This window comes from Balearica regulorum, unplaced genomic scaffold (genome assembly GCF_011004875.1).
Source record: "Balearica regulorum gibbericeps isolate bBalReg1 unplaced genomic scaffold, bBalReg1.pri S35, whole genome shotgun sequence".
Taxonomy (NCBI): domain Eukaryota; kingdom Metazoa; phylum Chordata; class Aves; order Gruiformes; family Gruidae; genus Balearica; species Balearica regulorum.
In genome coordinates, this window is record NW_022679028.1 from 56,647 (window position 1) to 82,672 (window position 26,026).

Genomic DNA, 26,026 nt, shown 5'->3' on the forward strand with positions numbered 1-26,026 from the left:
GGGACCAACATGGGAATGACACGGGATGGACACGGGAGTGACATGGGAATGACACGGGATGGACACAGGGATGACGTGGGGATGACACGGGAGTGACACGTGCCTGACATGGGAGTGACACGGACAGACACGGGAATGACACGTGACCGACAGGGGAACAACACAGGAATGACACGGAACAAACACGTGACCAACACGGGGATGACACAGGACGGACACGGGAGTGAGACAGGATGGACACGTGACCGACACGGGATGGACACATTAATGACACGCCAACAACACGGGACAAGGATGGGAATGACGCGGAAACGACACGGGGTGGACACGTGACTGGCGGAGACGACACGGGATGGAGACGGGGATGAACACGGGACTGACACGGGCCGGACACGGGACAAACACGTGACCGAGACGGGAACGACACGGGCCGGACACGTGACCGATACGGGGATGACACGGGCCGGACACGTGACCAGCACCTTGATGACACGGGCCGGACACGGGGTGAGGCGCATCAATGACACACGACGGACACGGGACGAACACGTGAACGACAGACGGGACGGATCCATTAACCGCGTCTTAGGCGGACACGGGAACGACACGGGACGGACACGCGATCCCTTGGCGGGGGGGGGGGGGAACGGCCCGCGGGAACGTCACGCCAACCGCACGCGACCCTCGCGGCGCTGACCGCTCGACACGCCGACCACACGCTAACGACACGCTAACGACACGCCAACGAGGCCGACCCGGCGCGGCCGCCAGAGGCGAGACCCCCCTCCCCCCCCCCTTCCTCCCCCCTCCCCCACCCCCCGTCCTTCCCTTCGCGCGCCCCCCTTAACGTGTCGCTTTTCCTTTAGGCGTGTCCTAAGCGTGTTCCGGTTTCCGGTTGAGCCAATCGCGGCGCCAAGGCCGCCAGGAGATTCCGGAGATGTCGCGTCCCGGCTTGGGCGGCCGCCAGCACTTCCTGGTGCCCCTCCCCCGCCTGCCCCTCCCCCCGCTTTTCCTCTTCCTCTTCCTTTTCCTCCTCTTCCTCTTCCTTTTCCTTTTCCTTTTCCTCTTCCTCCTCGTCTTCCTCCCCCGGCGCCACGTTGGTGATCAGCGACAGCCCCAGCACGCGCAGCCCGCAGTGCCGCGCCGCCACCGCCTCCGCCACCGTGCTCATGCCTGCGAGAACACGGCAAAGGGGGGGGCGGGACGACACACGCTAAGCACACGCTAAGAGCAACACGCTAAGGGCAACACGCTAAGGGCAACACGCTAAGGGGAGGGCAACACGCTAAGGGTAACACGCTTTGGGTTTCTGGGGGGGTTTGGGGGGCGGGGGGGGAGGCTCGAAAGGAGGTTAGAAACACTCGGCGTGTCCTTAGCGTGTTCTTAGCGTGTCCCTTAGAGCGCGTCTCGCCCGCGTCCTCGGCGCGGCTTCCCCTCCCCGCCGTTCCCTTGGCGTGTCCTTGGCGTGTCCTACCTCTCCCAGCGTGTTCTCAGCACCTCTCGGCGTGACTTGCGCTCCCCAACACACCCCCCCCCCTCACCGTGCCCTTAGCGTGCCCTTAGCGTGTTCCGCCTTGCCTAACGTGTTCTAACCACGTCCTTAGCGGCACTCCCCCCCGACACCCCCTTAGCGTGTCCTTAGCATGTTCCGCCTTTCTCAACACGTTCTTTGTACATCCCTAGCGTCATTCTCCTCCCTATCGTCCCTCAGCGTGTCCTTAGCGTGTCCTTAGCGTGTTCTACCGTCCTTAGCGTGTTCTTACCACGTCCTTAGCGTGATTCTCCTCCTTATCACCCCTTAGCATGTCCTTAGCATGTTCTACCTAACATGTTACCACGTTCTTAGTGTGATTCCCCCTCCCTATCACCCCCTCAGCGTGTCCTTAGCGTGTCCTTAGCATGTCCTACCTTTCCCAACACGTTCTTACCATGTTCTTAGCGTGATTCCCCCTCCCTATCACCCCCTCACCGTGTCCTTACCATGTCCTTAGCATGTCCTACCTTTCCTAACCCGTTCTTACCATGTCCTCAGCGCAACTCTCCTCCTTATCACCCCCTCAGCGTGTCCTTAGCGTGTCCTTAGCATGTTCTACCTTTCCTAACCCCTTCTTACCACATTTTTAGCGTGATTCCTCCTCCCTATCACCCCCTTACCATGTCCTTAGCATGTTCTACCTTTCCCAACACGTTCTTACCACGTTCTTAGCGTGATTCCCCCTATCACCCCCTTACCGTGTCCTTACCGTGTCCTACCTTTCCTAACCCGTTCTTACCATATTCTTAGTATGATTCACCTCCTTATCACCCCCTTACCGTGTCCTTAGCATGTTCTACCTTTCCTAACCTGTTCTTATCGTGATTCCCCCTCCCTATCACCCCCTTAGTGTGTCCTTACCGTGTCCTTAGCATGTCCTACCTTTCCTAACCCGTTCTTACCATGTTCTTAGTGTGATTCGCTTCCCTATCACCCCCTTAGCGTGTCCTTAGCATGTTCTACCTTTCCCAACCCCTTCTTACCACATCCTCAGCGTGATTCCCCCTCCCTATCACCCCCTTAGCGTGTCCTTACCGTGTCCTTAGCATGTTCTACCTTTCCCAACCCCTTCTTACCACGTCCTCAGCGTGATTCCCCCTCCCTATCACCCCCTTACCGTGTCCTTAGCATGTCCTTAGCATGTTCTACCTTTCCCAACACGTTCTTACCACGTCCTTAGCGCGATTCCCCCTCCCTATCACCCCCTTAGCGTGTCCTTAGCATGTTCTACCGTTCCTAACCTGTTCTTACCACATTCTTAGCGTGATTCCCCCTCCCTATCACCCCCTTAGCGTGTCCTTACCGTGTCCTTAGCATGTTCTACCGTTCCTAACCCCTTCTTACCACGTCCTCGGCGCGATTCCCCCTCCCTATCGCCCCCTTACCGTGTCCTTAGCATGTCCTTAGCATGTACTACCTTTCCCAACCCCTTCTTACCACATCCTCAGCGTGATTCCCCCTCCCTATCACCCCCTTACTGTGTCCTTACCGTGTCCTTAGCGTGTTCTACCTTTCCCAACCCCTTCTTACCACATCCTCAGCGTGATTCCCCCTCCCTATCGCCCCCTTACCGTGTCCTTAGCGTGATCCCCCCCCAAACCCCCCCCCCCCCCCTTCCTTCCTCACCCACGGCGTCGCCGCCCACGCGGCGCAGGAAGCGGCACTCGGCCCACGTCTCGTAACTGGGTCCCCCCACCCCGCAGTAGACGCCGGGTCGGGCGCGCAGTTCGGGGGGGGCCAAGGTCAAGGCCAGGCGGCGCAGGGCCGGGTCGTACGCCGGCGTCATGGAGGGGAACCGCGGCCCGAACCTGGGGGGGGGGGGGGGAAGGGGAAGGGGCTCAGGCCTCCGTGTCGCGCCTTAACCGACCCCCCCCCCCCCCCCCGGGGCACCCGCTTTTATCTTCCCCCACCCCATAACCCCCCAACTTTGGGGTCCCCCCCCCCCCAAACTTTGGGTCCCCCCCCCCCCCCAAATTTTGGTGTCGTCCCCCCCCCCAATTTACCTCCCCCCACCCCCATAACCCCCCAACTTTGGGTCCCCCCCAACTTTGGGTCCCCCCCCCCAACTTTGGGGTCCCCCCCCAATTTACCTCCTCCAACCCCCCAACTTTGGTTCCCCCCAAACTTTGGTTTCCCCCCCCCAAACTTTGCCCCCCCCCAATTTACCTCCCCCCACCCCCCAACTTTGGGTCCCCCCAAACTTTGGTCCCTGTCCCCCCCCAATTTACCTCCCCCCCCCCAAACTTTGGTGTGTCCCCCCCCCCCAATTTCCCTCCCCCCGTCCCCCCCAACTTTGGGTCCCCCCCCCCCCCAACTTTGGGGTCCCCCCCCAATTTACCTCCCCCCACCCCCCAACTTTGGGTCCCCCCCACCTCAGGTGCCCCCCCAATTTACCTCCCCCCGCCCCCATAACCCCAAACTTTGGTTCCCCCCAACTTTGGTTCCCCCCCAAATTTTGGTGTCGTCCCCCCCCCAATTTACCTCCCCCCACCCCCCAACTTTGGTCCCCCCCCCAAACTTTGCCCCCTCCCCCCCAATTTACCTCCTCCCACCCCCCAACTTTGGTTCCCCCCAACTTTGGGTCCCCCCCCCCCCAAATTTTGGTGTGTCCCCCCCCCAATTTCCCTCCTCCCACCCCCCAACTTTGGGTCCCCCCCAACTTTGGGTCCCCCCCCCCAATTTCCCTCCTCCAACCCCCCAACTTTGCTCCGTCCCCCCCCAAATTTTGGTTCCCCCCCCAATTTACCTCCCCCCACCCCCCAACCTTGGTTCCCCCCCAACTTTGGGTTCCTCCCCCCAAACTTTGGGTTCCCCCCCCCAAACTTTGGGTTCCCCCCCCCCCAAACTTTGCCCCCTCCCCCCCAACTTTGGGTCCCCCCCAACTTTGGTGTCCCCCCCCCCCAACTTTTGGTGTGTCCCCCCCCAATTTACCTCCTCCCACCCCCCAACTTTGGGTCCCCCCCAACTTTGGGTCCCCCCCCCCCAATTTCCCTCCTCCAACCCCCCAACTTTGCTCCGTCCCCCCCCCAAATTTTGGTTCCCCCCCCCCAATTTACCTCCCCCCGCCCCCCAACCTTGGTTCCCCCCCAACTTTGGGTCCACCCCCCCCAAACTTTGGTTCCCCCCCCCCCAAACTTTGCCCCCTCCCCCCCAACTTTGGGTCCCCCCCAACTTTGGTGTCCCCCCCAACTTTGGGTCCCCCCCCCCCAATTTCCCTCCTCCAACCCCCCAACTTTGCTCTGTCCCCCCCCAAATTTTGGTTCCCCCCCCAAATTTACCTCCCCCCACCCCCCAACCTTGGTTCCCCCCCAACTTTGGGTTCCCCCCCCCAAACTTTGGTTCCCCCCCCCCCAAACTTTGCCCCCTCCCCCCCAACTTTGGGTCCCCCCCAACTTTGGTGTCCCCCCCCCAAACTTTGGTGTGTCCCCCCCCAATTTACCTCCTCCCACCCCCCAACTTTGGGTCCCCCCCAACTTTGGGTCCCCCCCCCCCAATTTCCCTCCTCCAACCCCCCAACTTTGCTCTGTCCCCCCCCAAATTTTGGTTCCCCCCCCAATTTACCTCCCCCCACCCCCCAACCTTGGTTCCCCCCCAACTTTGGGTTCCTCCCCCCAAACTTTGGGTTCCCCCCCCCAAACTTTGGGTTCCCCCCCCCCCAAACTTTGCCCCCTCCCCCCCAACTTTGGGTCCCCCCCAACTTTGGTGTCCCCCCCCCCCAACTTTTGGTGTGTCCCCCCCCCAATTTACCTCCTCCCACCCCCCAACTTTGGGTCCCCCCCCCAAACTTTGGTGTGTCCCCCCCCCCAATTTCCCTCCTCCAACCCCCCAACTTTGCTCCGTCCCCCCCCCAAATTTTGGTTCCCCCCCCAATTTACCTCCCCCCACCCCCCTAATTTGGTTCCCCCCCCAAACTTTGGGGGTTCCCCCCTCGACCCCCAAGTCCCGCCCGACAAACGAACCTCTCGTCGTTAGGTCCCACCAAGGCGTTTCGTCCCGCCAGGCCGGGCAGATCGATGTGATCGCGGATGACCAAGAGGTTCCCGGGCCCCAAGGAAGGTCGGAGGCTCCCGGCGGCGTTGGTGAGCACCAAGGTGTGGACGCCCAGGAGGGAGAGCACCCGCACCGGCATGGTCACCTTGGGGGGGGGGGTAAAGTTTGGGGGGGTCAAAGGGGGGGGGGGCACGAGGAAGGGGGGGGAACTAAAGTTGGGGGGAACTAAAGTTCAGGGTTATGGGGGGAAGGTAAAAGGGAGGGCACCGAGGCACTGGGGGGGGATAGAGGGGGACACCGGGGCATTGGGGGGGGTTAGAAGGGGGGAACTAAAGTTTGGGGGGGAACTAAAGTGGGGGGGAACCAAAGCTGGGGGGAACCAAAGCTGGGGGGAAGGTAAAAGGGAGGGCACCGAGGCACTGGGGGGGGGGGATAGAGGGGGACACCGAGGCAGCTGGGGGGGGTTAGAAGGGGGGAACTAAAGTTTGGGGGGGTCAAAGGGGGGGAAACCAAAGTTTGGGGGGAACTAAAGTGGGGGGGAACTAAAGTTGGGGGGAACTAAAGTTCAGGGTTATGGGGGGAAGGTAAAAGGGAGGGCACCGAGGCAAGGGGGGGGGATAGAGGGGGACACTGGGGCATTGGGGGGGGGGTTAGAAGGGGGGAACTAAAGTTTGGGGGGGAACCAAAGTAGGGGGGAACCAAAGTTTGGGGGGAACCAAAGTTTGGGGGAAGGTAAAAGGGAGGGCACCGAGGCACTGGGGGGGGGATAGAGGGGGACACCGAGGCAGCTGGGGGGGGTTAGAAGGGGGGAACTAAAGTTTGGGGGGGTCAAAGGGGGGGAAACCAAAGTTTGGGGGGAACTAAAGTGGGGGGGAACTAAAGTTGGGGGGAACTAAAGTTCAGGGTTATGGGGGGAAGGTACAAGGGAGGGCACCGAGGTGATGGGGGGGGATAGAGGGGGACACTGAGGCATTGGGGGGGGGTTAGAAGGGGGGAACTAAAGTTTGGGGGGAACCAAAGTGGGGGGGGACCAAAGTTTGGGGGGAATTAAAGTTTGGGGGGGTCAAAGAGGGGGGAACAAAAAGGGGGGAACTAAAGTTGGGGGGAACTAAAGTTGGGGGTTATGGGGGGAAGGTAAAAGGGAGGGCACGGAGGTGATGGGGGGGGATAGAGGGGGGGAACTAAAGTGGGGGGGAACTAAAGCTGGGGGGAAGGTAAAAGGGTGGGCACCGAGGCAAGGGGGGGATAGAGGGGGACACCGAGGCAGCTGGGGGGGGGGGAGTTAGAAGGGGGGAACTAAAATTTGGGGGGAACTAAAGTTTGGGGGGATCAAAGGGGGGGGAACCCAAGGGGGGGGAACTAAAGTTGGGGGGGGAACCAAAGTTGGGGGGAACTAAAGCTGGGGGGAACCAAAGCTGGGGGGGAAGGCACAAGGGAGGGCACCGAGGCACTGGGGGGGATAGAGGGGGACACCGAGGCATCGGGGGGGGGGCCCTGACACCCGGGGGGCGGAGCCTGGGGGGGCAGGAGGAGGCGGGGCCTAAGGAGCAGGGGCAGAGCTCTGTGATTGGGTGGGGTTGGTAACCAGGGGGGCGGGGCCTAAGGAGCAGGGGCAGAGCTCTGTGATTGGGTGGGGTTGGTAACCAGGGGGGCGGGGCCTAAGGAGCAGGGGCAGAGCTCTGTGATTGGGTGGGGGGGTGAAGAGCACCCAGGGGGGCGGGGTCTAGTGACACGGGGCGGGGCCTGTGGGGAAGGGGCGGGGCCTGCAGGGAAGGGGGCGGGGCCTGGGAACAAGGCCCAGAGCTCTGTGATGGGGCGAGCACCCAGGGGGCGTGGCCTGGAGCGGGGGCGTGGCCTGTGGGGAGGTGTCTAGGGGCAGGGGGCGTGGCATGCAGGAGGGGGCGTGGCCTGTGGGCGGGGTCTAGGGGCAGGGGGCGTGGCCTGGGGCAGGGCCCAGGGCTCTGTGATGGGGCTCAGCAGGCAGGGGGCGGAGTCTATGGGCAGGGGGCGTGGCCTGGGGGCAGGGGGCGTGGCCTGAGGGCAGGGGGCGTGGCCTGGGGGCAGGGGGCGTGGCCTGGGGGCAGGGCCCAGGGCTCTGTGATGGGGCTCAGCAGGCAGGGGGCGGAGTCTGTGGGCAGGGGGCGGGGCCTGGGGGCAGGGGGCGGGGCCTGGGGGCAGGGGGCGGGGCCTGGGGGCAGGGCCCAGGGATCTGTGATGGGGATAAGCAGGCAGGGGGCGTGGCCTATGGGCAGGGGGCGTGGCCTGGGGCAGGGGGCGTGGCCTGAGGGCAGGGGGCGGGGCCTGGGCGGTACCTGGGCGGGGCTGTAGCCCTCGTAGAGGTGGAAGCGGCCCTGCAGCACGGCACAGGGCACCGCCCCCAGCTGCCCCACCACCAGCCGCCCCGCGTGACCCGCCACTGGGGTCACGGGGGTCACGGGGGGTCACGGGGGGTCACGGGGGGGTCACGGGGGGGTCACGGGGGGGTCACGGGGGGGTCACCCCCCACAGCGGCCCAGCCCCCCCCCCGAATCCACCCTCCCAGTGCCACCCCAACCCCTCCCAGTGCCCCTCCAGTCCCCTCCCAGTGTGCCCTCAACTGCTCCCAGTGCAACCCCAACCCCTCCCAGTGCGCCCTCAACCCCTCCCAGTCCCTCCCAGTGCACCCTCAACCCCTCCCAGTGCGCCCTCAACCCCTCCCAGTCCCTCCCAGTGCGCCCTCAACCCCTCCCAGTGCCTCCCAGTGTGCCCTCAACCGCTCCCAGTGCCCCCAAACCCCTCCCAGTGCCTTCCAGTGACTCCTCAACCCCTCCCAGTGCCCCCTCAACCCCTCCCAGTGCCTCCCAGTGCCCCCCCAACCCCTCCCAGTGCCCCCCCAACCCTTCCCAGTGCCCCTCCGGTCCCCCCCAGTGCTCCCTCAACCCCTCCCAGTCCCTCCCAGTGCCCCCCCACCCCCTCCCAGTCCCTCCCAGTTGCCCCCTAACCCCTCCCAGTGCCCCCCCACCCCTTCCCAACCCCTCCCAGTGCCCCCCCACCCCCTCCCAGTCCCTCCCAGTTGCCCCCCACCCCCTCCCAGTCCCTCCCAGTTGCCCCCCCCCCCCCTCCCAGCGCCCCCCCCCCCCCCCCTCCCAGTGCTTCCCAGTGCCTCCCAGTGGCCCACCGGTGCTGCGGGGGAAGTGGGGGATGTCGGCGTAGGCGAAGGCCTGGGGGTCCCGCAGCTCCTGGGCCAACGCCCCCAACCCCGACCCGCAGATCAGGGCCACCCGCGGCGGGGTGGCCACCCGCGCCAGCACCCAGGCCGCCGCCTCCGCGCACGCCTCGTAGCTGGGGGAAGGGAGGGGGGGCACCCATGGGATCCCACGGCACCCAACGGCACCCAAGGGCGACCCCGTAAGGGGGCACCCAAGGGCCATCGGGTGACACCCACGTCCCTTAGGGGCACCCGTGGGGGGACACCCAGCAGCGGCCCAGGCCCATAGGGTGACCCATAGGGACACCCATAGAGGCACCCGTGTCCCACGGGGAGCACCTATAGGGGCACCCGGCACCCAGAGGGGCACCCAGCACCCAGAGGGGCACCCTACGGCACCCAGAGGGGCACCCTACGGCACCCACGGGCTCGCCCAGCACCCAGAGGGGCACCCATAGGGGCAGCCAGCACCCAGAGGGGCACCCTACGGCACCCAGAGGGGCACTCAGCACCCAAAGAGGCACCCTACGGCACCCATGGGCTCACCCAGCACCCAGAGGGGCACCCTACAGCACCCAGAGGGGCACCCTACAGCACCCAGAGGGGCACCCTACAGCACCCAAAGGGGCACCCTACAGCACCCAAAGGGGCACCCAGCACCCACAGACGCACCCTACGGCACCCAAAGGGGCACCCTACGGCACCCACGGGCTCGCCCAGCACCCAGAGGGGCACCCTACAGCACCCAGAGGGGCACCCTACAGCACCCAAAGGGGCACCCTACAGCACCCAAAGGGGCACCCAGCACCCATAGGGGCACCCTACGGCACCCACGGGCTCACCCAGCACCCATAGGGGCACCCAGCACCCACAGACGCCCCCATCAGCCCCCGCGGGAGGTCAGGGGTCACCCCAACCTCACCCAGCACCCATGGGTGCCCTCAGGGCAGGGACCTTGACCCCCCCCCCCCCCACCCACCTACAGTCCATGTCGCCGCCGACCGGGCCACTCCCCCCCCCCACCCCGGCGCCGCCGCTTATAAAGGCGTCTCCTTGTGACGTCACGGCGTCGGCCCCGCCCCCTCCCGCCTGAGGGTTTTCCACCAATCGGCAGCCCCGCGCCTCGTAACTAAGGTAACGGGGAAGCCAATGGGGGAGGGAGGGAGGGGCTTTGGGTTGCTGGGTAACGGGAGGGGGGGTGGTGGGGGGGTGGCGGGAAGTCACGTGAGGGGCGCCGGCCAATGGGAGGGCGAGGGAAAAGAGGAAGTGAGAGAGCAAGGCGGGTCGCCTGGCAACGGTGTGTGTGGAGGGGTGTGTCACGTGAAAGGGGAGCGGGCCAATGGGAGAGCGGGGAGAGGGAGGCGAGGCGGTTGCCGAGGCAACGGCGCTGAGGTGGGGAAGGAGGCGGGCGGAGGGGGGGGGGGAGAGCGGTCACGTGAGGCGGGCGGGCCAATGGGCGGGGAGGAAAAGGCGGTCTCCCGGCAACGGCGCTGGCGTCACGTGAGGAGCGCGGGCCAATCGGAGCGCTCGGCGCGGAAGGCAACGGGGAGCGGTGGGGGGGGGGGGGCGGGTGGGTGGGTCACGTGAGGCCGGCGGGGCCAATGGGCGGCCGAGGGGCGGGGCGTGGTCAGGGCGGTGTCATGGCGGACGGGGAGCGATCGCCGCTGCTACCGGCCGAGGCGGGGCCTGGCCCCGGGGTGGGGGGAGGCCCCGGAGGAACCGCGGCCGGGGGTGAGTGAGGCGGGGCCTAACGGGGCGGGGGGGGCGTGGCTTAAACGGGAGGGGGCGTGGCTTCCGGGGGGGAGAGGGGAAGGGGAGGCGGGGCCTGGCGAGGCGGTGGGCGGGGCCTTGGGGGGGACAAGGGGGCGTGGCCTTGAGGGGGAAAGGGGGGCGGGGCTTCGGGGAAGGGGCGTGGCCTGACGGGCTGGTGGGGGGAAGTGGGTGTGGCCGGGAGGGGCGGGGCTAAAGGGCTCTGAGGGGGCGTGGCCACGGCGCCGTTTAATCCCACCCCCTCCAGGCGCGGTGGGGGCGGGGCCACCGGCTGTACTTCCGGGAGAAGCCCCTCCCCCTTACTCCCCATTGGGTAGCCCGGAAGGTGGGGCGGGGCCGGCGGTCACGTGCCGCGTGTGCCAGCGGCCAATCAGCGTGGAGGGGAAAACCCACCAGCACGTGGTGAAGTGCGGGGGCTGCGGGGAGGCCACGGTGAGGGGGCGGGGCCTGGAGGGGGCGGGGCCTCAGGGGGCCACGGTGAGGGGCGGGGCCTAAAGGGGGCGGAGTCTAAAGGGGGCGGGGCCTGAAGGGGGTCTGTGGTGAGGGGCGGGGCCTGAAGGGGGCGGGGCCTGAAGGGGGCGGGGCCTACAGGGGGTCTGCGGTGAGGGGCGGGGCCTGAAGGGGCGGGGCCTGAAGGGGCGGGGCCTAAAGGAGGCGGGGTCTAAAGGGGGCGGGGCCTCCAGGGGGTCTGCGGTGAGGGGCGGGGCCTACAGGGGGCGGGGTCTAAAGGGGGCGGGGCCTAAAGGGGCTGCGGTGAGGGGCGGGGCCTAAAGGGGGCGGGGCCTCAGGGGGCGGGGCCTAAAGGGGGTCTGCGGTGAGGGGCGGGGCCTGGAGGGGCGGGACCTAAAGGGGGCGGGGCCTCCAGGGGGCGGGGCCTGAAGGGGGCTGCGGTGAGGGGCGGGGCCTGAAGGGGCGGGGCCTAAAGGGGGCGGGGCATCAGGGGCAGAGCCTAAAGGGGGCTACAGGGGGCGGAGCCTAAAGGGGGCGGGGCCTCGAGTGGGCTGTGGTGAGGGGCGGGGCCTAAAGTGGGCGGGGCCTGAAGGGGCAGGGCCTACAGGGGGCGGGGCTTTGAGGGGAGGGACCTAAAGGGGGCGGGGCCTCAGGGGCGGGGCCTAAAGGGGGCGGGGCCTCCAGGGGGTCTGCGGTGGGGGCGGGGCTTGAAGGGGGCGGGGCCTAAAGGGGGCGGGGCTTCGGGGCAGGGGCGGGGCCTAAAGGGGGCGGAGCGTATGGCAGGGGGTGTGTAGGGCCCCGAGGGGGGTGTGGCCTGAGGGGGGCGTGGCCTAAAACGGGGGGGCGGAGCTTCCAGAGGGGACACCCGGGGATTGGGGGGTGTGGCTTTGAAGGGGGCGTGGCTTGAAGGGGCGTGGCCTAAGGGGGCGTGGCTTGAGGTCCCGCCCCCCCCCCCCAGCCCATCCGCACGGCGCCGGGCGGGAAGAAATACGTGCGGTGCCCCTGTAACTGCCTGCTGGTCTGCAAGGCCTCCTCCCAGCGCATCGCCTGCCCCCGGCCTTACTGGTCAGACTGGGAGGGACTGGGAGGGGGCTTTGGGGGGACTGGGGGATACTGGGAGGGACTGGGAGGGGGTTTGGGGACGCTGGGGGGGGACTGGGAGGGACTGGGAGGGACTGGGAGGGGGTTTGGGGGGACTGGGGGATACTGGGAGGGACTGGGAGGGACTGGGAGGGGGTTTGGGGGGACTGGGGGATACTGGGAGGGACTGGGAGGGGGTTTGGGGGCACTGGGGGGGGACTGGGAGGGACTGGGAGGGGGTTTGGGGGGACTGGGAGGGGCTTTGGGGGGACTGGGGTATACTGGGAGGGACTGGGAGGGGGTTTGGGGGGACTGGGGTATACTGGGAGGGACTGGGAGGGGGTTTGGGGGGACTGGGAGGGGGTTTGGGGGGACTGGGGTATACTGGGAGGCACTGGGAGGGGGTTTGGGGGCACTGGGAGGGTGCTAGAGTATACTGGGAGGGATTAGGGGGAGACTGGGATATACTGGGAGGGACTGGGAGGGGGTTTGGGGGCGCTGGGAGGGGGCCGGGGGGCACTGGGAGAGACTGGGATATACTGGGAGGGATATACTGGGATGGACTGGGAGGGGATCGCGGGGCACTGGGCCGTACTGGGACGGCGCTGGGCTGTACTGGGAGCACTGGGGAGGGTGGTTGCAGAAAGGAGGAGGGGCCCCACGTCCCTTGGCGACCCCCTCCCCCCCCCCATTCCCAGCGTAACCCAGTTCCCTCCCAGTATAACCCAGTTCCCTCCCAGTATAACCCAGTTCCCTCCCAGCGTAACCCAGTTCCCTCCCAGTATAACCCAGTTCCCTCCCAGTATAACCCAGTTCCCTCCCAGTATAACCCAGTTCCTTCCCAGTATAACCCAGTTCCCTCCCAGTAAGCGCATCATCAACCTGGGCCCCGTCCAGGCGGGGGCTCCCAGCCCCGACCCCCCCCCCGGGGGCGTCCGCGTGGCCTGTGGACACTGCGGGGGCCCCTTCCTGGTAAGCCACGCCCCCCACGTGTGGGTCCCTGCCCCATAGATGTGGGTCCTGCCCCATAGATGTGGGTCCCGCCCCATAGATGTGGGTCCCACCCCCTTTACATGGGTCCCTGCCCCCTAGGTGTGGATTTCGCCCCCTAAATGTGGGTCCCGCCCACTTTACATGGCTCCCTGCCCCATAGATGTGGGTCCCGCCCCCTTTAGATGGGTCCCCACCCCCTAGGTGTGAAATTTGCCCCCTAAATGTGGGTCCCTGCCCCATAGATGTGGGTCCCGTTCCCTTTACATGGCTCCCTGCCCCATAGATGTGGGTCCTGCCCCCTTTAGATGTGTCCCTGCCCCCTTGATGTGGATTTTGCCCCCTAAATGTGGGTCCCCGCCCCATAGATGTGGGTCCCGCCCACTTTAGATGGGTCCCCGCCCCCTTGATGTGGATTTCGCCCCCTAAATGTGGGTCCCCGCCCCATAGATGTGGGTCCCACCCCCTTTTTTTGGCTCCCCGCCCCCTTTTTTTGGCTCCCCGCCCCCTTTTTTTGGCTCCCCGCCCCCTCGATGTGGGTCCCTGCCCCCTAGATGTGGGTCCTGCCCCCTTTACATGGCTCCCCGCCCCATAGATGTGGGTCCCCGCCCCCTTTAGATGGGTCCCCGCCCCCTTGATGTGGATTTCGCCCCCTAAATGTGGGTCCCCGCCCCATAGATGTGGGTCCCACCCCCTTTAGATGGCTCCCTGCCCCCCAGATGTGGCTCCCTGCCCCCCAGATGTGGGTCCCCGTCCCCTTTTTTTGGCTCCCTGCCCCCTTTTTTTGGCTCCCTGCCCCCTCGATGTGGGTCCCTGCCCCCTCGATGTGGGTCCCGCCCCCTTTACATGGCTCCCCGTAACCCCGCCCCCTTTCCCCCGCAGTGGGCGGAGCTCACCGACCGGACCCTGGCCCGCTGCCCCCACTGCCGCAAGGTGTAAGTGGCCCCTTTAAGGGGGCGTGGCCTCCGCCCCGCCCCGCCCTCTTTGGCCACGCCCTCTTCCCCTGACTCCGCCCACCCACCCCACCCCCAGGTCCGCCATTGGCCGGCGGTTTCCACGGCGACGCTGCCTCTGCTGCCTCCTGCTGGCGCTGCTGATGGCCGGGGCAGCCGCGGGGCTGGCGGTGAGGGGGCGGGGCTTCGGGGGGGTGTGGGCGGGGCTTCGGGGGGTGGGCGGGGCTTGGAGGGGGTGGGCGGGGCTTGGAGGGGGCGTGGCTTTCTGGAGAGGAGGTTGGAGGGGGCGGGGCTTGGAGGGGGAGGGGCTTGGAGGGGTGGGGGCTTAGGGGCGGGGCTTGAGAGGGGGCGTGGCTTGAGGGGAGAGCTCTAAGGCGCCGAGGGGCGGGGCTTGGAGGGGGCGGGGCTTTTTGGAGGGGGCGTGGCTTGGAGGGGTGGGCGTGGCTTTCAAGAGGAGCTTGGAGGGGGCGGGGCTTGAGGGGGGGCTGCCACCAATGGGGGCTGGGCTTGGAGGGGGCGGGGCTTGAGGGGGTGGGGGTTAGTGGGCGGGGCTTGAAGGGGCGTGGGCTTCGGGGGCGGGGCTTGGAGGGGGCGTGGCTTGAGGGGAGAGCTCTAAGGTGCCGAGGGGCGGGGCTTGGAGGGGGCGGGGCTTGGAGGGGGCGTGGCTTGAGGGGGTGGGGTTTAGTGGGCGGGGCTTGGAGGGGGCGTGGAGTTCGGGGGCGGGGCTTGGAGGGGTGCGGGCTTCGGGGGTGGGGGCTTTTTAGTGGGCGGGGCTTTTTTTGGAGGGGGCGTGGCCTGCCGTGACCCCGCCCCCTTCCCCCCCCCCCCCCCCAGGTGTGCACGTGGGGGGCGGCGCGGCGGTTCCGGTCGCTGCACGCGGGGTGGGCGGTGCTGGGGGCGGGGGCGGGGGCGTGTCTGTTGCGAGCGGCCTATTGGGGCTGCGTGCGCGTCAGTCAGCCCCTCCCCCCCCGCGCCTGAGCCACGCCCACCGGAAGCTGCGGGCTGGCGGCCATCTTGGATCAATCAGCCCATTTTTCGGCCCGGCGGCCATCTTGGATCAGCTCATTTCCGGCCTGGCGGCCATTTTGGATCAGCTCATTTCCGGCCCGGTGGCCATCTTGGATCAGCTCATTTCCAGCCCGGTGGCCATCTTGGATCAGCTCATTTCCGGCCCGGCGGCCATCTTGGATCAGCTCATTTCCGGCCCGGCGGCCATCTTGGAGCAATTACCCCATTATTTCCGGCCCGGCGGCCATCTTGGGACTGCCCCACAGAGGTGGCGGCCATCTTAGGAGTCACCCTCCTTTTAGGTGACCTCCCCTCCCCGCCTTCCCCTCTCCCAGCATGCACTTGGCCCCGTCCTCCCAGCTGCTGTACATAAGCCCCGCCCCCCCGCTCTATTTAAATCCCGGCTCCGCCCCCTCCCTACCCATAAATGGTCCAGAGGGGGCGGGGCCAAGCCCGCCATTAAAGCCCCGCCCCCAAGCCCGGGCGGTTCAACAACGAGGTTTTTTATTCGCTCTTCCCCCGGGGGGGGGGTTTAAAAAAATATATAAGGGGGGGGAGGGGGGAGAGGGGCATCCCTGAGGGTTGGGCCGGGCCCTATGGGGGCTATAGGGGGCGGGAGGATGTATGGGGGGGGTGGGGGGGCACCTATAGATCCTATAGGGGCGGGAGGGAGCTGTAAAACCGACAGGGAGGCGTAAGGGGCGGGGGGAATGTATAGGGGTCGGGGGGGGATCTATAGGAGTCAGGGGAATGTATAGGGGTTGGGAATATATAGGGGATCTATAGGGGACAGGAGGATCGCTAGGGGCCAAGGGGGATCCATAGGGGTCAAGGAGATCTATAGGGGTCAAAGGGAATGTATAGGGGGTCAGGGAGATGTATAGGGGTCAGGAAGATCTATAGGAGCCAAGGAGAGATCTATAAGTGTTAGGCAGATCTATACGGGTCAAAGACAATGTATAGGGATCAGGGAAATGTATAGGGAACAGGAAGATCTATAAGAGCCAAGGGGGAATCTATAGGTGTTAGGCAGATTTATACGGGTCAAAGACAATGTATAGGGGTCAGGGGAATCCACAAGGGTTGGGAATGTATAGGGGTCAGGGAGAGCTCTAGGGGACAGGAGGATCTATAGGGGCCGAGGGGGATCTATAGGGCTCAAGGAGGATCTATAGGGGTCGAGCGGGATGTATAGGGGTCAAGAGAGATGTATAGGGATCAGGAGGGTCTATAGGGGTTGAGGAGCACCTATAGGGGTTGAGGGGGTCTCTACGGCGCTCTATAGGTCGGGGGGGGGGATCTATAGGGGGGTCGGGGGCCGTAGGTGCCCCATAGGAAGGTTCGTGGGGCCCCTCCCAGGGGGGGCCACCTATAGATTTTCCAGGCCTATAGGAGGAGCGACCCTACGGCGGCTATAGGGCCGGGGCGGAGCTGGCGGGTGACCCCCGAGGAGGCGGGGCTAAGCGCCTATAGATGCCTGCGGGGGCCTATAGGAAGGGGGTAGGGGGCGGGGAATATAGGTCTATAGGGTCAAGCGGAGGGGGATGGGGCCAGCAGGATCACGTATAGGAGCGCGATGACGTCACCGCGACCTGACGGCGCCGCGTGTTGCCCGCGATGACATCACAAGCCCCCGACTTCGGGGCGTTTAAAGCGGATTTACGGCCAAGCGGAGGTTGCTGGGGAGCATCGCGACGCCACGCGGCCGGTGGCGACATCACAGAAACCTGACTTGGGGGCGGTTTAGAGTAGATTTACGGCCGAGGGGAGGTGGATGAGATCATGGCGACGCCACGCTGGCCCTGATGACGTCACCTAACCCTAATTTATGGGCGTTCAGAGCGGATTGAGGGGTAACCAGACATCGACGGGACCATCGCCACGTCGTACGGACCGCGACGACATCACCTAAAGCCAATTTTGGGGCACCGAGGGCAGACTTAGGGCCAAGCAGAGGTCGACGGGATCGTCGCGACGCCCCGGTGACCGTGATTTCATCACCCCAACCCCATTTACGGGTTTTTAGAGCAGATTTACGGCCAAGGCGAGGTCGACGGGATCATCGCGCCTCCCGACGCGGCTCACGATGACGTCGCGTCAATCCGCTTTCGGGGCGAAGGGGATAGATTTACGGCCGAGCGGAGGTCGCCGGGACCGTCGCGGTGTCGTATTAGACCGCGACGACGTCACCTAAAAGCAATTTTGAGGCGCTCGGGGCGTCTGCGCGAGCGGGCAGGCGCCGCGGGGCCCGCGGGCGGAAAAAGAGCGCGAGGCCGCGCCGCGGGGGCGAACTTCCGGGGGGGGGGCGCGGCGGAGGCGGCTACAGGGCGAGGTAGAGGGTGATGGGACAGTGGTCGCTGCCCAAAACGCGGGACCGGATCTTGCTGTCGCAGAGAGCTCCTTCCAAACGCCGCGAGATGACGAAATAATCCAGGCGCCAACCGACGTTCCGATCGCGGGCGCCTCCCAAATAAGTCCAGAAAGTGTAAGCGTGAGGAACGCCGGGGTAAAGATGGCGGAACGAATCGAGAAAACCGGCTTCCAGCAACGCCCCGAAACCTTCCCGTTCTTCGGCGGTAAAACCGGCCGAGCGGCGGTTGGCTCGGGGATGCCGCAGATCGATTTCGGCGTGAGCGACGTTGAGGTCGCCGCAAAGCGCCACGGGTTTTTGGGCGTCTAAACGAGCGAGGTAAGAGCGGAAAGCCGCGTCCCAACGCTGACGGTATTCCAAACGGACCAATCCCCGCCCGGCGTTGGGGACGTAGGCGGCGACGACGAAAAGGGCGGGGAATTCGGCCGTCACCACCCGGCCTTCGCGGTCGTGCTCCTCCTCGCCTGCGGGAAAAGGGGCGTTGAGGAGGGGGGGGGGGGGGGGCGGCGCGGGGAACTGGGGCAACTGGGGAGGGAACTGGGGGGGGGGGGGGGGAACTGGGAGCAACTGGGGGGGGAAGTGGGGGCAACTGGGGGCAACTGGGATCAATTGAGGGTCAACTGGGGGGAACTGGGGCAATTGAGGGTCAACGGGGGTCAACTGGAGGGGAACCGGGGTCAACTGGGGGGGAACTGGGGTCAACTGGAGTCAACTGGGGAGGAACTGGGGTCAATGGGGGGCAACTGGGGGGGAACCGGGGTCAACTGCGGGGGAACTGGAGTCAACTGGAGTCAACTGGGGAGGAACTGGGGTCAACGGGGGTCAACTGGGGGGGAATTGGAGGGCAACTGGTGCAACTGGGGAGGAACGGGGGTCAACTGGGGTCAACTGGGGGGGAATTGGAGGGCAACTGGTGCAACTGGGGAGGAACGGGGGTCAACGGGGGTCAAGCGGGATCAATTGACGGTCAACTGGGGGGGAACTGGGGGCAACTGGGGTCAACTGGGATCAATTGAGGGTCAGCTGGGGGGAACTGGGGCAATTGAGGGTCAACGGGGGTCAACTGGAGGGGAACCAGGGTCAACTGGGGGGGAACTGGGGTCAACTGGAGTCAACTGGGGAGGAACTGGGGTCAACGAGGGTCAACTGGGGGGGAACCGGGGTCAACTGGAGTCAACTGGGGAGGAACTGGGGTCAATGGGGGTCAACTGGGGGGGAATTGGAGGGCAACTGGTGCAACTGGGGAGGAACGGGGGTCAACGGGGGTCAACTGGGGGGGAATTGGAGGGCAACTGGGAAAGAACGGGGGTCAACGGGGGTCAAGCGGGATCAATTGAGGGTCAACTGGGGGGCAACTGGGGTCAACTGGGATCAATTGAGGGTCAACTGGGGGGAACTGGGGCAATTGAGGGTCAACGGGCGCCAACTGGAGACAACTGGAGGGGAACCGGCGTCAACTGCGGGGGAACTGGGGTCAACTGGAGTCAACTGGGGGGGAACTGGGGCAACTGGGGTCAACCAGGATCAATTGAGGGTCAACTAGGGGGGAACCGGGGTCAACTGAGGTCATCTGGGGGGGAACTGGGGTCAACGGGAGTCAACTCGGGCAACTGGGGGGAACTGGAGAGCAACTGGGTCAACTGGGGTCAACTGGGGAGGAACTGGGGTCAATGGGGGTCAACAACTGGGGCAACTGAGGGGGAACTGGAACTGGGTCAACTGGGGTCAACTGGAGTCAATTGAGGGGGGAACTGGAGGGCAACTGGGTCAATTGGGGTCAACTGGGGAGGAACTGGGGGCAACCGGAGCTCAACTGAGGTCAATTGGAGGTCAACTGGGGGCAACTGGGGCAATTGGGGGCCAACTGCGGGGAACTGGGGCAACTGGGGGGCAACTGGGATCAATTCAGGGTCAACTGGGGGGAACCCGGGTCAACTGGGGGGGGAACCCGGGTCAACTGGGGCCAACTGGGGGGGAACTGGGGTCGACCGGGGTCAACTGGGGGGAATTGAGATAACTGGGATCAACTGGGGTCAACAACTGGGAGGCAACTGGGGCAATTAGGAGTCAACTGGGGGGAACTGGGGTAACTGGGGTGCAACTGGGAGCAAGCAGTGACCGACTGGGCTCCCCTAACCGACACTGGACGTCAACGAGAAAAAAAACGAGGGGCCCGGGGAATATTTTGGGGTGCGCGACGGAGAATTTCAGGGAATTTAAGACCGTTTTGGGGTTCGTTCGCGAACGTTTCCAGTTTTGGGGGGGGAATTTGGGGATCACGGGGGGGGGGGGGCGGGGGGATTTGTGGGTTGTCAGATTGATTTTGGGGTGACGTCGGGGGGATTTGGGGCTCTCAGGGGGGATTTGGGGGTGACTTTGGGAAGATTTGGGGGTCCCGGGGTGGATTTAGGGGTCCTGGGGTGGATTTGGGGGTGACGCTAGGAGGATTTGGGGGTCCCGGTATAGATTTTGGGGTCACACAGGTGAAAATTTGGGGGTCCCGATAGATTCTGGGGTGTCCCAAGGAGGATTTGTGGGTTCTGGGGTGGATTTTGGGGTGTCATTGGGGGGATTTTGGGGCCTTGCGTGGATTTCGACGTGTCGCAAAGGGGATTTTGGGGTCCTGGGGTAGATTTTAGTGCGACGCTGGGGGGATCGGGAGGGTCCTGGGGTGGATTTTGGGGTGTCCCAAGGGGGATTTGGGGGTCCCGATGTGGATTTGGGGTTCTGGTGTGGATTTTGGGGTGCCAGGGTAGGTTTTGGGCTGTTATTAGATGCGTTTTGGGGTGCCAGGGTGGATTTTGGGCTGTTAGTAGACGCATTTTGGGGTGCCGGGGTGCATTTTGGGGTGCCGAGGCGGATTTTGAGCTGTGAGTGGATGGATTTTGGGGTGCCGGGGTGGATTGTGAGCTGTCATTGGGTGCATTTTGGGGTGCTGGGGTGGATTTTGGGGCCCAGGAGTGCATTTTGACCCGTCAGCGGATGCATTTTGGGGCGCCGGGGTGGATTTTGGGCTGTCATTGGGTGCATTTTGGGGCGCCGGGGTGGATTTTGGGCTGTCATTGGGTGCATTTTGGGGTGCTGGGGTGGATTTTGGGCTGTCATTGGGTGCATTTTGGGGTGCCGGGGTGAATTTTGGAGCCTGGGACTAGATTTTGCCCAGTCAGCGGATGGATTTTGGGGTGCCAGGGTGGATTTTGGGCTGTCATTGGGTACATTTCGGGGCGCCGGGGTGAATTTTGGGCTGTCATTGGGTGCGTTTTGGGGTGCTGGACTGGATTTTGGGGCCTGGGACTGGATTTTGACCTGTCAGTGGATGGATTTTGGGGTGCTGGGGTGGATTTTGGGCTGTCATTGGGTGCATTTTGGGGTGCCGGGGTGGATTTTGAGCTGTCTTTGGGGGCATTTTGGGGTGTCGGGGTGGATTTTGAGCTGTCATTGGGTGCATTTTGGGGTGCCGGGGTGGATTTTGGAGCCTGGGAGTAGATTTTGACCTGTCAGCGGATGGATTTTGGGGTGCCGGGGTGGATCTTGGGCTGTCACTGGGTGCATTTTGGGGTGCCGGGGTGTTTTAAGCTGTCTTTGAGGGCATTTTGGGGTGTCGGGGTGGATTTTGAGCTGTCATTGGGTGCATTTTGGGGTGTCAGGGTGGATTTTGGGCTGTCACTGGGTGCATTTTGGGGCGCCGGGGTGAATTTTGGAGCCCGGCACTAGATTTTACCCTGTCACCGGAGGGATTTTGGGGTACCGGGTTAAATTTCGCTCTATCCCCACCTGCCCTTTCCCCCGCGGGGGTTTATTTTTGCGCCGCAGAGATGGATTTTAAAACACGGGGGGGGGCGGATTTTGGGGCGCAGGCAGGGATATTAGGACGCGGGGGGGGGGGCGGATGGCGGGCCTCCAACCCGGGGGAGCGCTGTGAGGTGGGACACGGGGACACGTCGTCGCTCACCGATGCCGTAGGTGACGCTGAGCGGTTCGTGCCGGGCCAGTAGCCCCACCCCGCTGTAGCCCGGTCGTCCTTCGGGGCTAACCCAAAATTGATGAGGGAAATCGGGCAAATTTCGGATTTCGGGGGGTACGGCCGCCCCCGCGCATTTGGTTTCCTGAAGGCACAGAACGTCCGGGGCCTCTTCCTGCACCCACTGAGGAGAAAGGGCGGGAGGGAACGCCCAGGCCACGCCCACAGACAGGCCACGCCCACGGCCAGGCCACGCCCCCCAGAGGCCACGCCCACGGCCAGGCCACGCCCACGGCCAGGCCACGCCCACACCCAGAGGCCACGCCCCCTTCACCGCCCCACCCTGCCCGTCCTTCTGGCCCCGCCCCTTTTCCAGCCCTCCCTCCCTACCCGTGTTCTCTCACCCTCTTGGCCCCGCCCCCTCTCCCCCAGCCCCGCCCCCTCTCCCCTTGACCACACCCCCTTTCCCTCGGCCACGCCCCCTCTCCCTAGCCCCGCCCCTTTTCTTGCCTGCTCTCTCCCCACCCCCCTCCCCTTGACCACACCCCCTCTCTCTTGGCCCCGCCCCCTCCCCTTGTCCCCGCCCCCGCTCCCTCTCCCCTCAGCCCTGCCCCCTCCCTTCTCCCCACCCCCTCCCTTGACCACACCCCCTCCCCCCTGGCCCCGCCCCCTGGCCATGGCCCCTCCCCTTTCCCCACCCCCTCCCCACGGCCCCGCCCCCTCTCCTGGCCCCACCCCCTCCCCTGTGCCCGCCCCCTCCCTTGGCCCCGCCCCCTCTCCCCTTGGCCCCGCCCCCTTTCCCCTTGGCCCCGCCCCTCCCCTGGCCCCGCCCCCTCTCCCTTTGCCCCGCCCCCTTTCCCCTTGGCCCCGCCCCCTCTCCCCCATCCCCTCCCCTTGTCCCCGCCCCCTCCCCTGGCCCCGCCCCTTTCCCCGTCCCCACCCCCGGCCCCGCCCCCTCTCCCCTTGGCCCCTCCCCCTCCCCTTGGCCCCGCCCCCTCTCCCCATGTCCCCGCCCCCTCCCCTGTCCCCTCTCCCCTTGGCCCCACCCCCTCCCCTTCCCCCTCTCCCCTTGTCCCCGCCCCCTCCCCTGGCCCCGCCCCCTCTCCCCCTGTCCCCGCCCCCTCCCCTTGGCCCCACCCTCTTTCCCCTTGTCCCCGCCCCTCCCCTTGGCCCCACCCCCGTCCCCGCCCCCTCCCCTGGCCCCGCCCCCTCCCCTGGCCCCGCCCCCTCCCCTGGCCCCACCCCCGTCCCCGCCCCCTCTCCCCTTGGCCCCTCCCCTGGCCCCGCCCCTCCCCTTGTCCCCGCCCCCCGTCCCCGCCCCCTCCCCCTGGCCCCGCCCCCCGTACCTGCAGCCCCCCCCCCGTACCTGCAGCCCCCCCTTGCGCAGCCAGGCCCGCAGCCCGTCCACGTTCCAGGAGGTCACCTTGAGGGTGAAGCGCTGCCCCCCCGGCGTCACCTCCCGCGCGGGAGGGTCCTCGTACAGCGCCGGCCCCTCCCCGCGGCTCCACTTGGCCGGGCGCCCGCCTGGGCAGGGAGGGGGACGCTTACTGGGAGGCACTGGGAGGGAACTGGGAGGGAATCTGGGGAGACTGGGAGGCACTGGGAGGGACTGGGAGGGACTGGGAGGGAATCTGGGGAGACTGGGAGGGACTGGGAGGGAATCTGGGGGCACTGGGAGGGACTGGGAGGGAATCTGGGGAGACTGGGAGGCACTGGGAGGGACTGGGAGGGACTGGGAGGGAACTGGGAGGGAATCTGGGGGCACTGGGAGGGAATCTGGGGGCACTGGGAGGGACTGGGAGGGAATCTGGGGGCACTGGGAGGGAATCTGGGGAGACTGGGAGGCACTGGGAGGGACTGGGAGGGGGACTGGGGGCACTGGGAGGCACTGGGAGGGAACTGGGGGGACTGGGAGGGAATCTGGGGGCACTGAGAGGGGGGCTGGGGCACTGGGAGGGGGGCTGGGGGGACTGGGAGGGAACTGGGAGGGAATCTGGGGGCACTGGGAGGGGGGCTGGGGGCACTGGGAGGGACTGGGAGGGACTGGGAGGGAACTGGGGGGACTGGGAGGGACTGGGAGGGAATCTGGGGGCACTGGGAGGGGGGCTGGGGGCACTGGGAGGGACTGGGAGGGAACTGGGAGGGAATCTAGGGGCACTGAGAGGGAATCTGGGGGCACTGGGAGGCACTGGGAGGGAACTGGGAGGGACTGGGAGGGAATCTGGGGGCACTGAGAGGGGTGCTGGGGGGACTGGGAGGGACTGGGAGGGACTGGGAGGGAACTGGGGGCACTGGGAGGGAATCTGGGGAGACTGGGAGGGACTGGGAGGCACTGGGAGGGAACTGGGAGGGAATCTGGGGGCACTGGGAGGGAATCTGGGGGCACTGGGAGGGGGGCTGGGGGCACTGGGAGGGACTGGGAGGAAACTGGGAGGGAATCTAGGGGCACTGAGAGGGGGGCTGGGGCACTGGGAGGGACTGGGAGGCACTGGGAGGGAACTGGGGGGACTGGGAGGGGGGCTGGGGACACTGGGAGGGAATCTGGGGGCACTGGGAGAGAACTGGGAGAGACTGGGACGGAACTGGGAGGGAATCTGGGGGCACTGAGAGGGGGGCTGGAGCACTGGGAGGGAACTGGGAGGGAATCTGGGGGCACTGGGAGGGGGACTGGGGCACTGGGAGGCACTGGGAGGGAATCCAGGGGGACTGAGAGGCACTGGGAAGGAACTGGGAGGCACTGGGAGGGATTAGGAGGCAATCCAGGGGGATTGGGGGCACTGGGAGGGAATCTGGGGGGACTGGGAGGGAATCTGGGGGCACTGGGAGGGACTGGGAGGGACTGGGATGGAACTGGGAGGCACTGGGAGAGAGTGGGAGGGAACTGGGAGGCACTGGGAGGGAACTGGGAGGGAATCCGGGGGGACTGGGAGGCACTGGGAGGGAACTGGGAGGCACTGGGAGGGAATCTGGGGGGACTGGGAGGCGGGTGCACGGCACTGGGAGGGAACTGGGAGGGACTGGAAGGGTGGTTGGGGGCACTGGGAGGGAATCTGGGGGGACTGGGAGGGACTGGGAAGGAACTGCGAGGGAATCTGGGAGGGACTGGGAAGGAACTGGGAGGCACTGGGAGGGAACTGGGGGGACTGGGAGGGACTGGGAGGGAATCTGGGGGTACTGGGAGAGGGGCTGGGGGCACTGGGAGGGACCTGGGAGGCACTGGGAGGGACGGGGAAGGAACTGGGAGGGGGGTGGGTGGCACTGGGAGGGAATCTGGGGGGACTGGGAGGCACTGGAAGGGAACTGGGAGGCACTGGGAGGGAATCTGGGGGACTGGGAGGGGGGCGCAGGGCACTGGGAGGGAACTGGGAGGCACTGGGAGGCAATCCAGGGGGACTGGGAGGCACTGGGAGGGACTGGGAGGGAATCTGGGAAGGATTGGGAGGGACTGTGAAACACTGGGAGGGAACTGGTACGGACTGGGAGGCACTGGGAGGGAACTGGGAAGGGGGTTGGCGGCACTGGGAGGCACTGGGGGATACTGGGACATACTGGGGAGCAGACTGGAAAAGCATTGATAGCTCTGTACTGGGTTGTACCGCTTTAACCGCCCCTACACTGCTCTGTACTGGTTTATACTGGTTTATACTGGTCTGTACTGGTTTATACTGGTCCGTACTGGTTTATACTGGTGCAAACTCACCCGTCTCCTCCCCGCCGTCGCCCTCGGCCGCCTCCTTCTTACTGCGCTTCGGCATCGCCCACAGGCCACGCCCCCTCTGGAACCAGGCCACACCCCCTCAGGATAAGGCCACGCCCCCTCGGGACCAGGCCACACCCCCTCGGGACCAGGCCACGCCCCTCAGGATCAGGCCACGCCCCCTCGGGACCAGGCCACGCCCCCTCGGGCTCAGGCTCCGCCCCCCGAGGACCAGGCCACGCCCCCTCTGGAACCAGGCCACGCCCCTCAGGATGAGGCCACGCCCCTCAGGATGAGGCCACGCCCCTCAGGATCAGGCCACGCCCCCTCAGGATCAGGCCACGCCCCCTCGGGCTCAGGCTCCACCCCCTCGGGTCGAGGCCTCACTCCTGGGTTCTGGCTCCGCCCCCTCGGGCTCAGGCTCCGCCCCTTCCGCTGCAGGCCACGCCCTTCCGCCTCTGGCTCCGCCCCTGTAGGGGGGAGAAAGGCATCAGCGCAGGCCCCGCCCCCTCGGCGGCTCTCAGCCAATCAGAGCGCGTCCCCGATGGAAACCCGCCCCCCCCGCATTCCTCCCTCCTCCGCCAGGGTTCGGCCAATCGGGGAGCGCCTCAGCCGCCCCTCAGCCAATCAGCGACACGCTGCGTTTAAATCGACCAATCAAAGGGGCGGCCCGGCAGTTCCGCCGCCAATCGCCGCCCGCCGTAGCCACGTGGTGGCCCTAAGCGGCCCCCGCCGGTGCCCGAACCGGAGCCAATCAGCGTCAACCGGGGGCACGAACCGGAACCAATCAGCGCCCGCCGCGCTCTACCCCCCCCCCTCCCCCGCGGCAGCCAATCAGCGCCCGCCCCCCCTTCCGCGCTTCACCCTCCCCCTCCCTCCCCTCCCCCCGCAGCCAATCAGCGCCCGCCGTACTCTCAGCACCGTCCAATCGGCGCTTCCCGGTATCCGGCCGGGACCAATCAGCGGCGGCGGCGGCGGCAGCTCGCGCCCGAGTCTGGCTCCGCGTGCTGGGGCCGGGGGCGGGACCGGAAACGG

At 66.1% G+C, this 26,026-nt stretch overlaps 3 protein-coding genes across 3 annotated transcripts; 1 reads left to right on the forward strand and 2 right to left on the reverse strand.

The window, feature by feature from the left end:
• Positions 1 to 3,101: 3,101 nt before the first annotated feature.
• Positions 3,102 to 8,934, reverse strand: PNP (purine nucleoside phosphorylase). Its single transcript, XM_075741340.1, has 4 exons — positions 8,682 to 8,934; positions 7,837 to 7,940; positions 5,494 to 5,669; positions 3,102 to 3,342 (listed from the first exon to the last, which is right to left on the reverse strand). The coding sequence occupies exons 1-4, from the start codon at positions 8,932 to 8,934 to the stop codon at positions 3,102 to 3,104; spliced, it is 774 nt and encodes a 257-aa protein (XP_075597455.1).
• A 1,396-nt stretch (positions 8,935 to 10,330) lies between these two features.
• Positions 10,331 to 14,935, forward strand: PIP4P1 (phosphatidylinositol-4,5-bisphosphate 4-phosphatase 1). Its single transcript, XM_075741335.1, has 7 exons — positions 10,331 to 10,442; positions 10,729 to 10,913; positions 11,890 to 11,996; positions 12,878 to 12,983; positions 13,884 to 13,936; positions 14,034 to 14,124; positions 14,789 to 14,935. The coding sequence occupies exons 1-7, from the start codon at positions 10,352 to 10,354 to the stop codon at positions 14,930 to 14,932; spliced, it is 777 nt and encodes a 258-aa protein (XP_075597450.1). The 5' UTR covers positions 10,331 to 10,351; the 3' UTR covers positions 14,933 to 14,935.
• A 2,347-nt stretch (positions 14,936 to 17,282) lies between these two features.
• On the reverse strand, positions 17,283 to 25,131 carry APEX1 (apurinic/apyrimidinic endodeoxyribonuclease 1). Its single transcript, XM_075741360.1, has 4 exons — positions 24,995 to 25,131; positions 22,661 to 22,818; positions 21,286 to 21,478; positions 17,283 to 17,797 (listed from the first exon to the last, which is right to left on the reverse strand). Exons 1-4 carry the CDS (start codon positions 25,047 to 25,049, stop codon positions 17,283 to 17,285), a joined length of 921 nt encoding a protein of 306 aa, XP_075597475.1. The 5' UTR covers positions 25,050 to 25,131.
• Between the last annotated feature and the right edge of the window lie 895 nt (positions 25,132 to 26,026).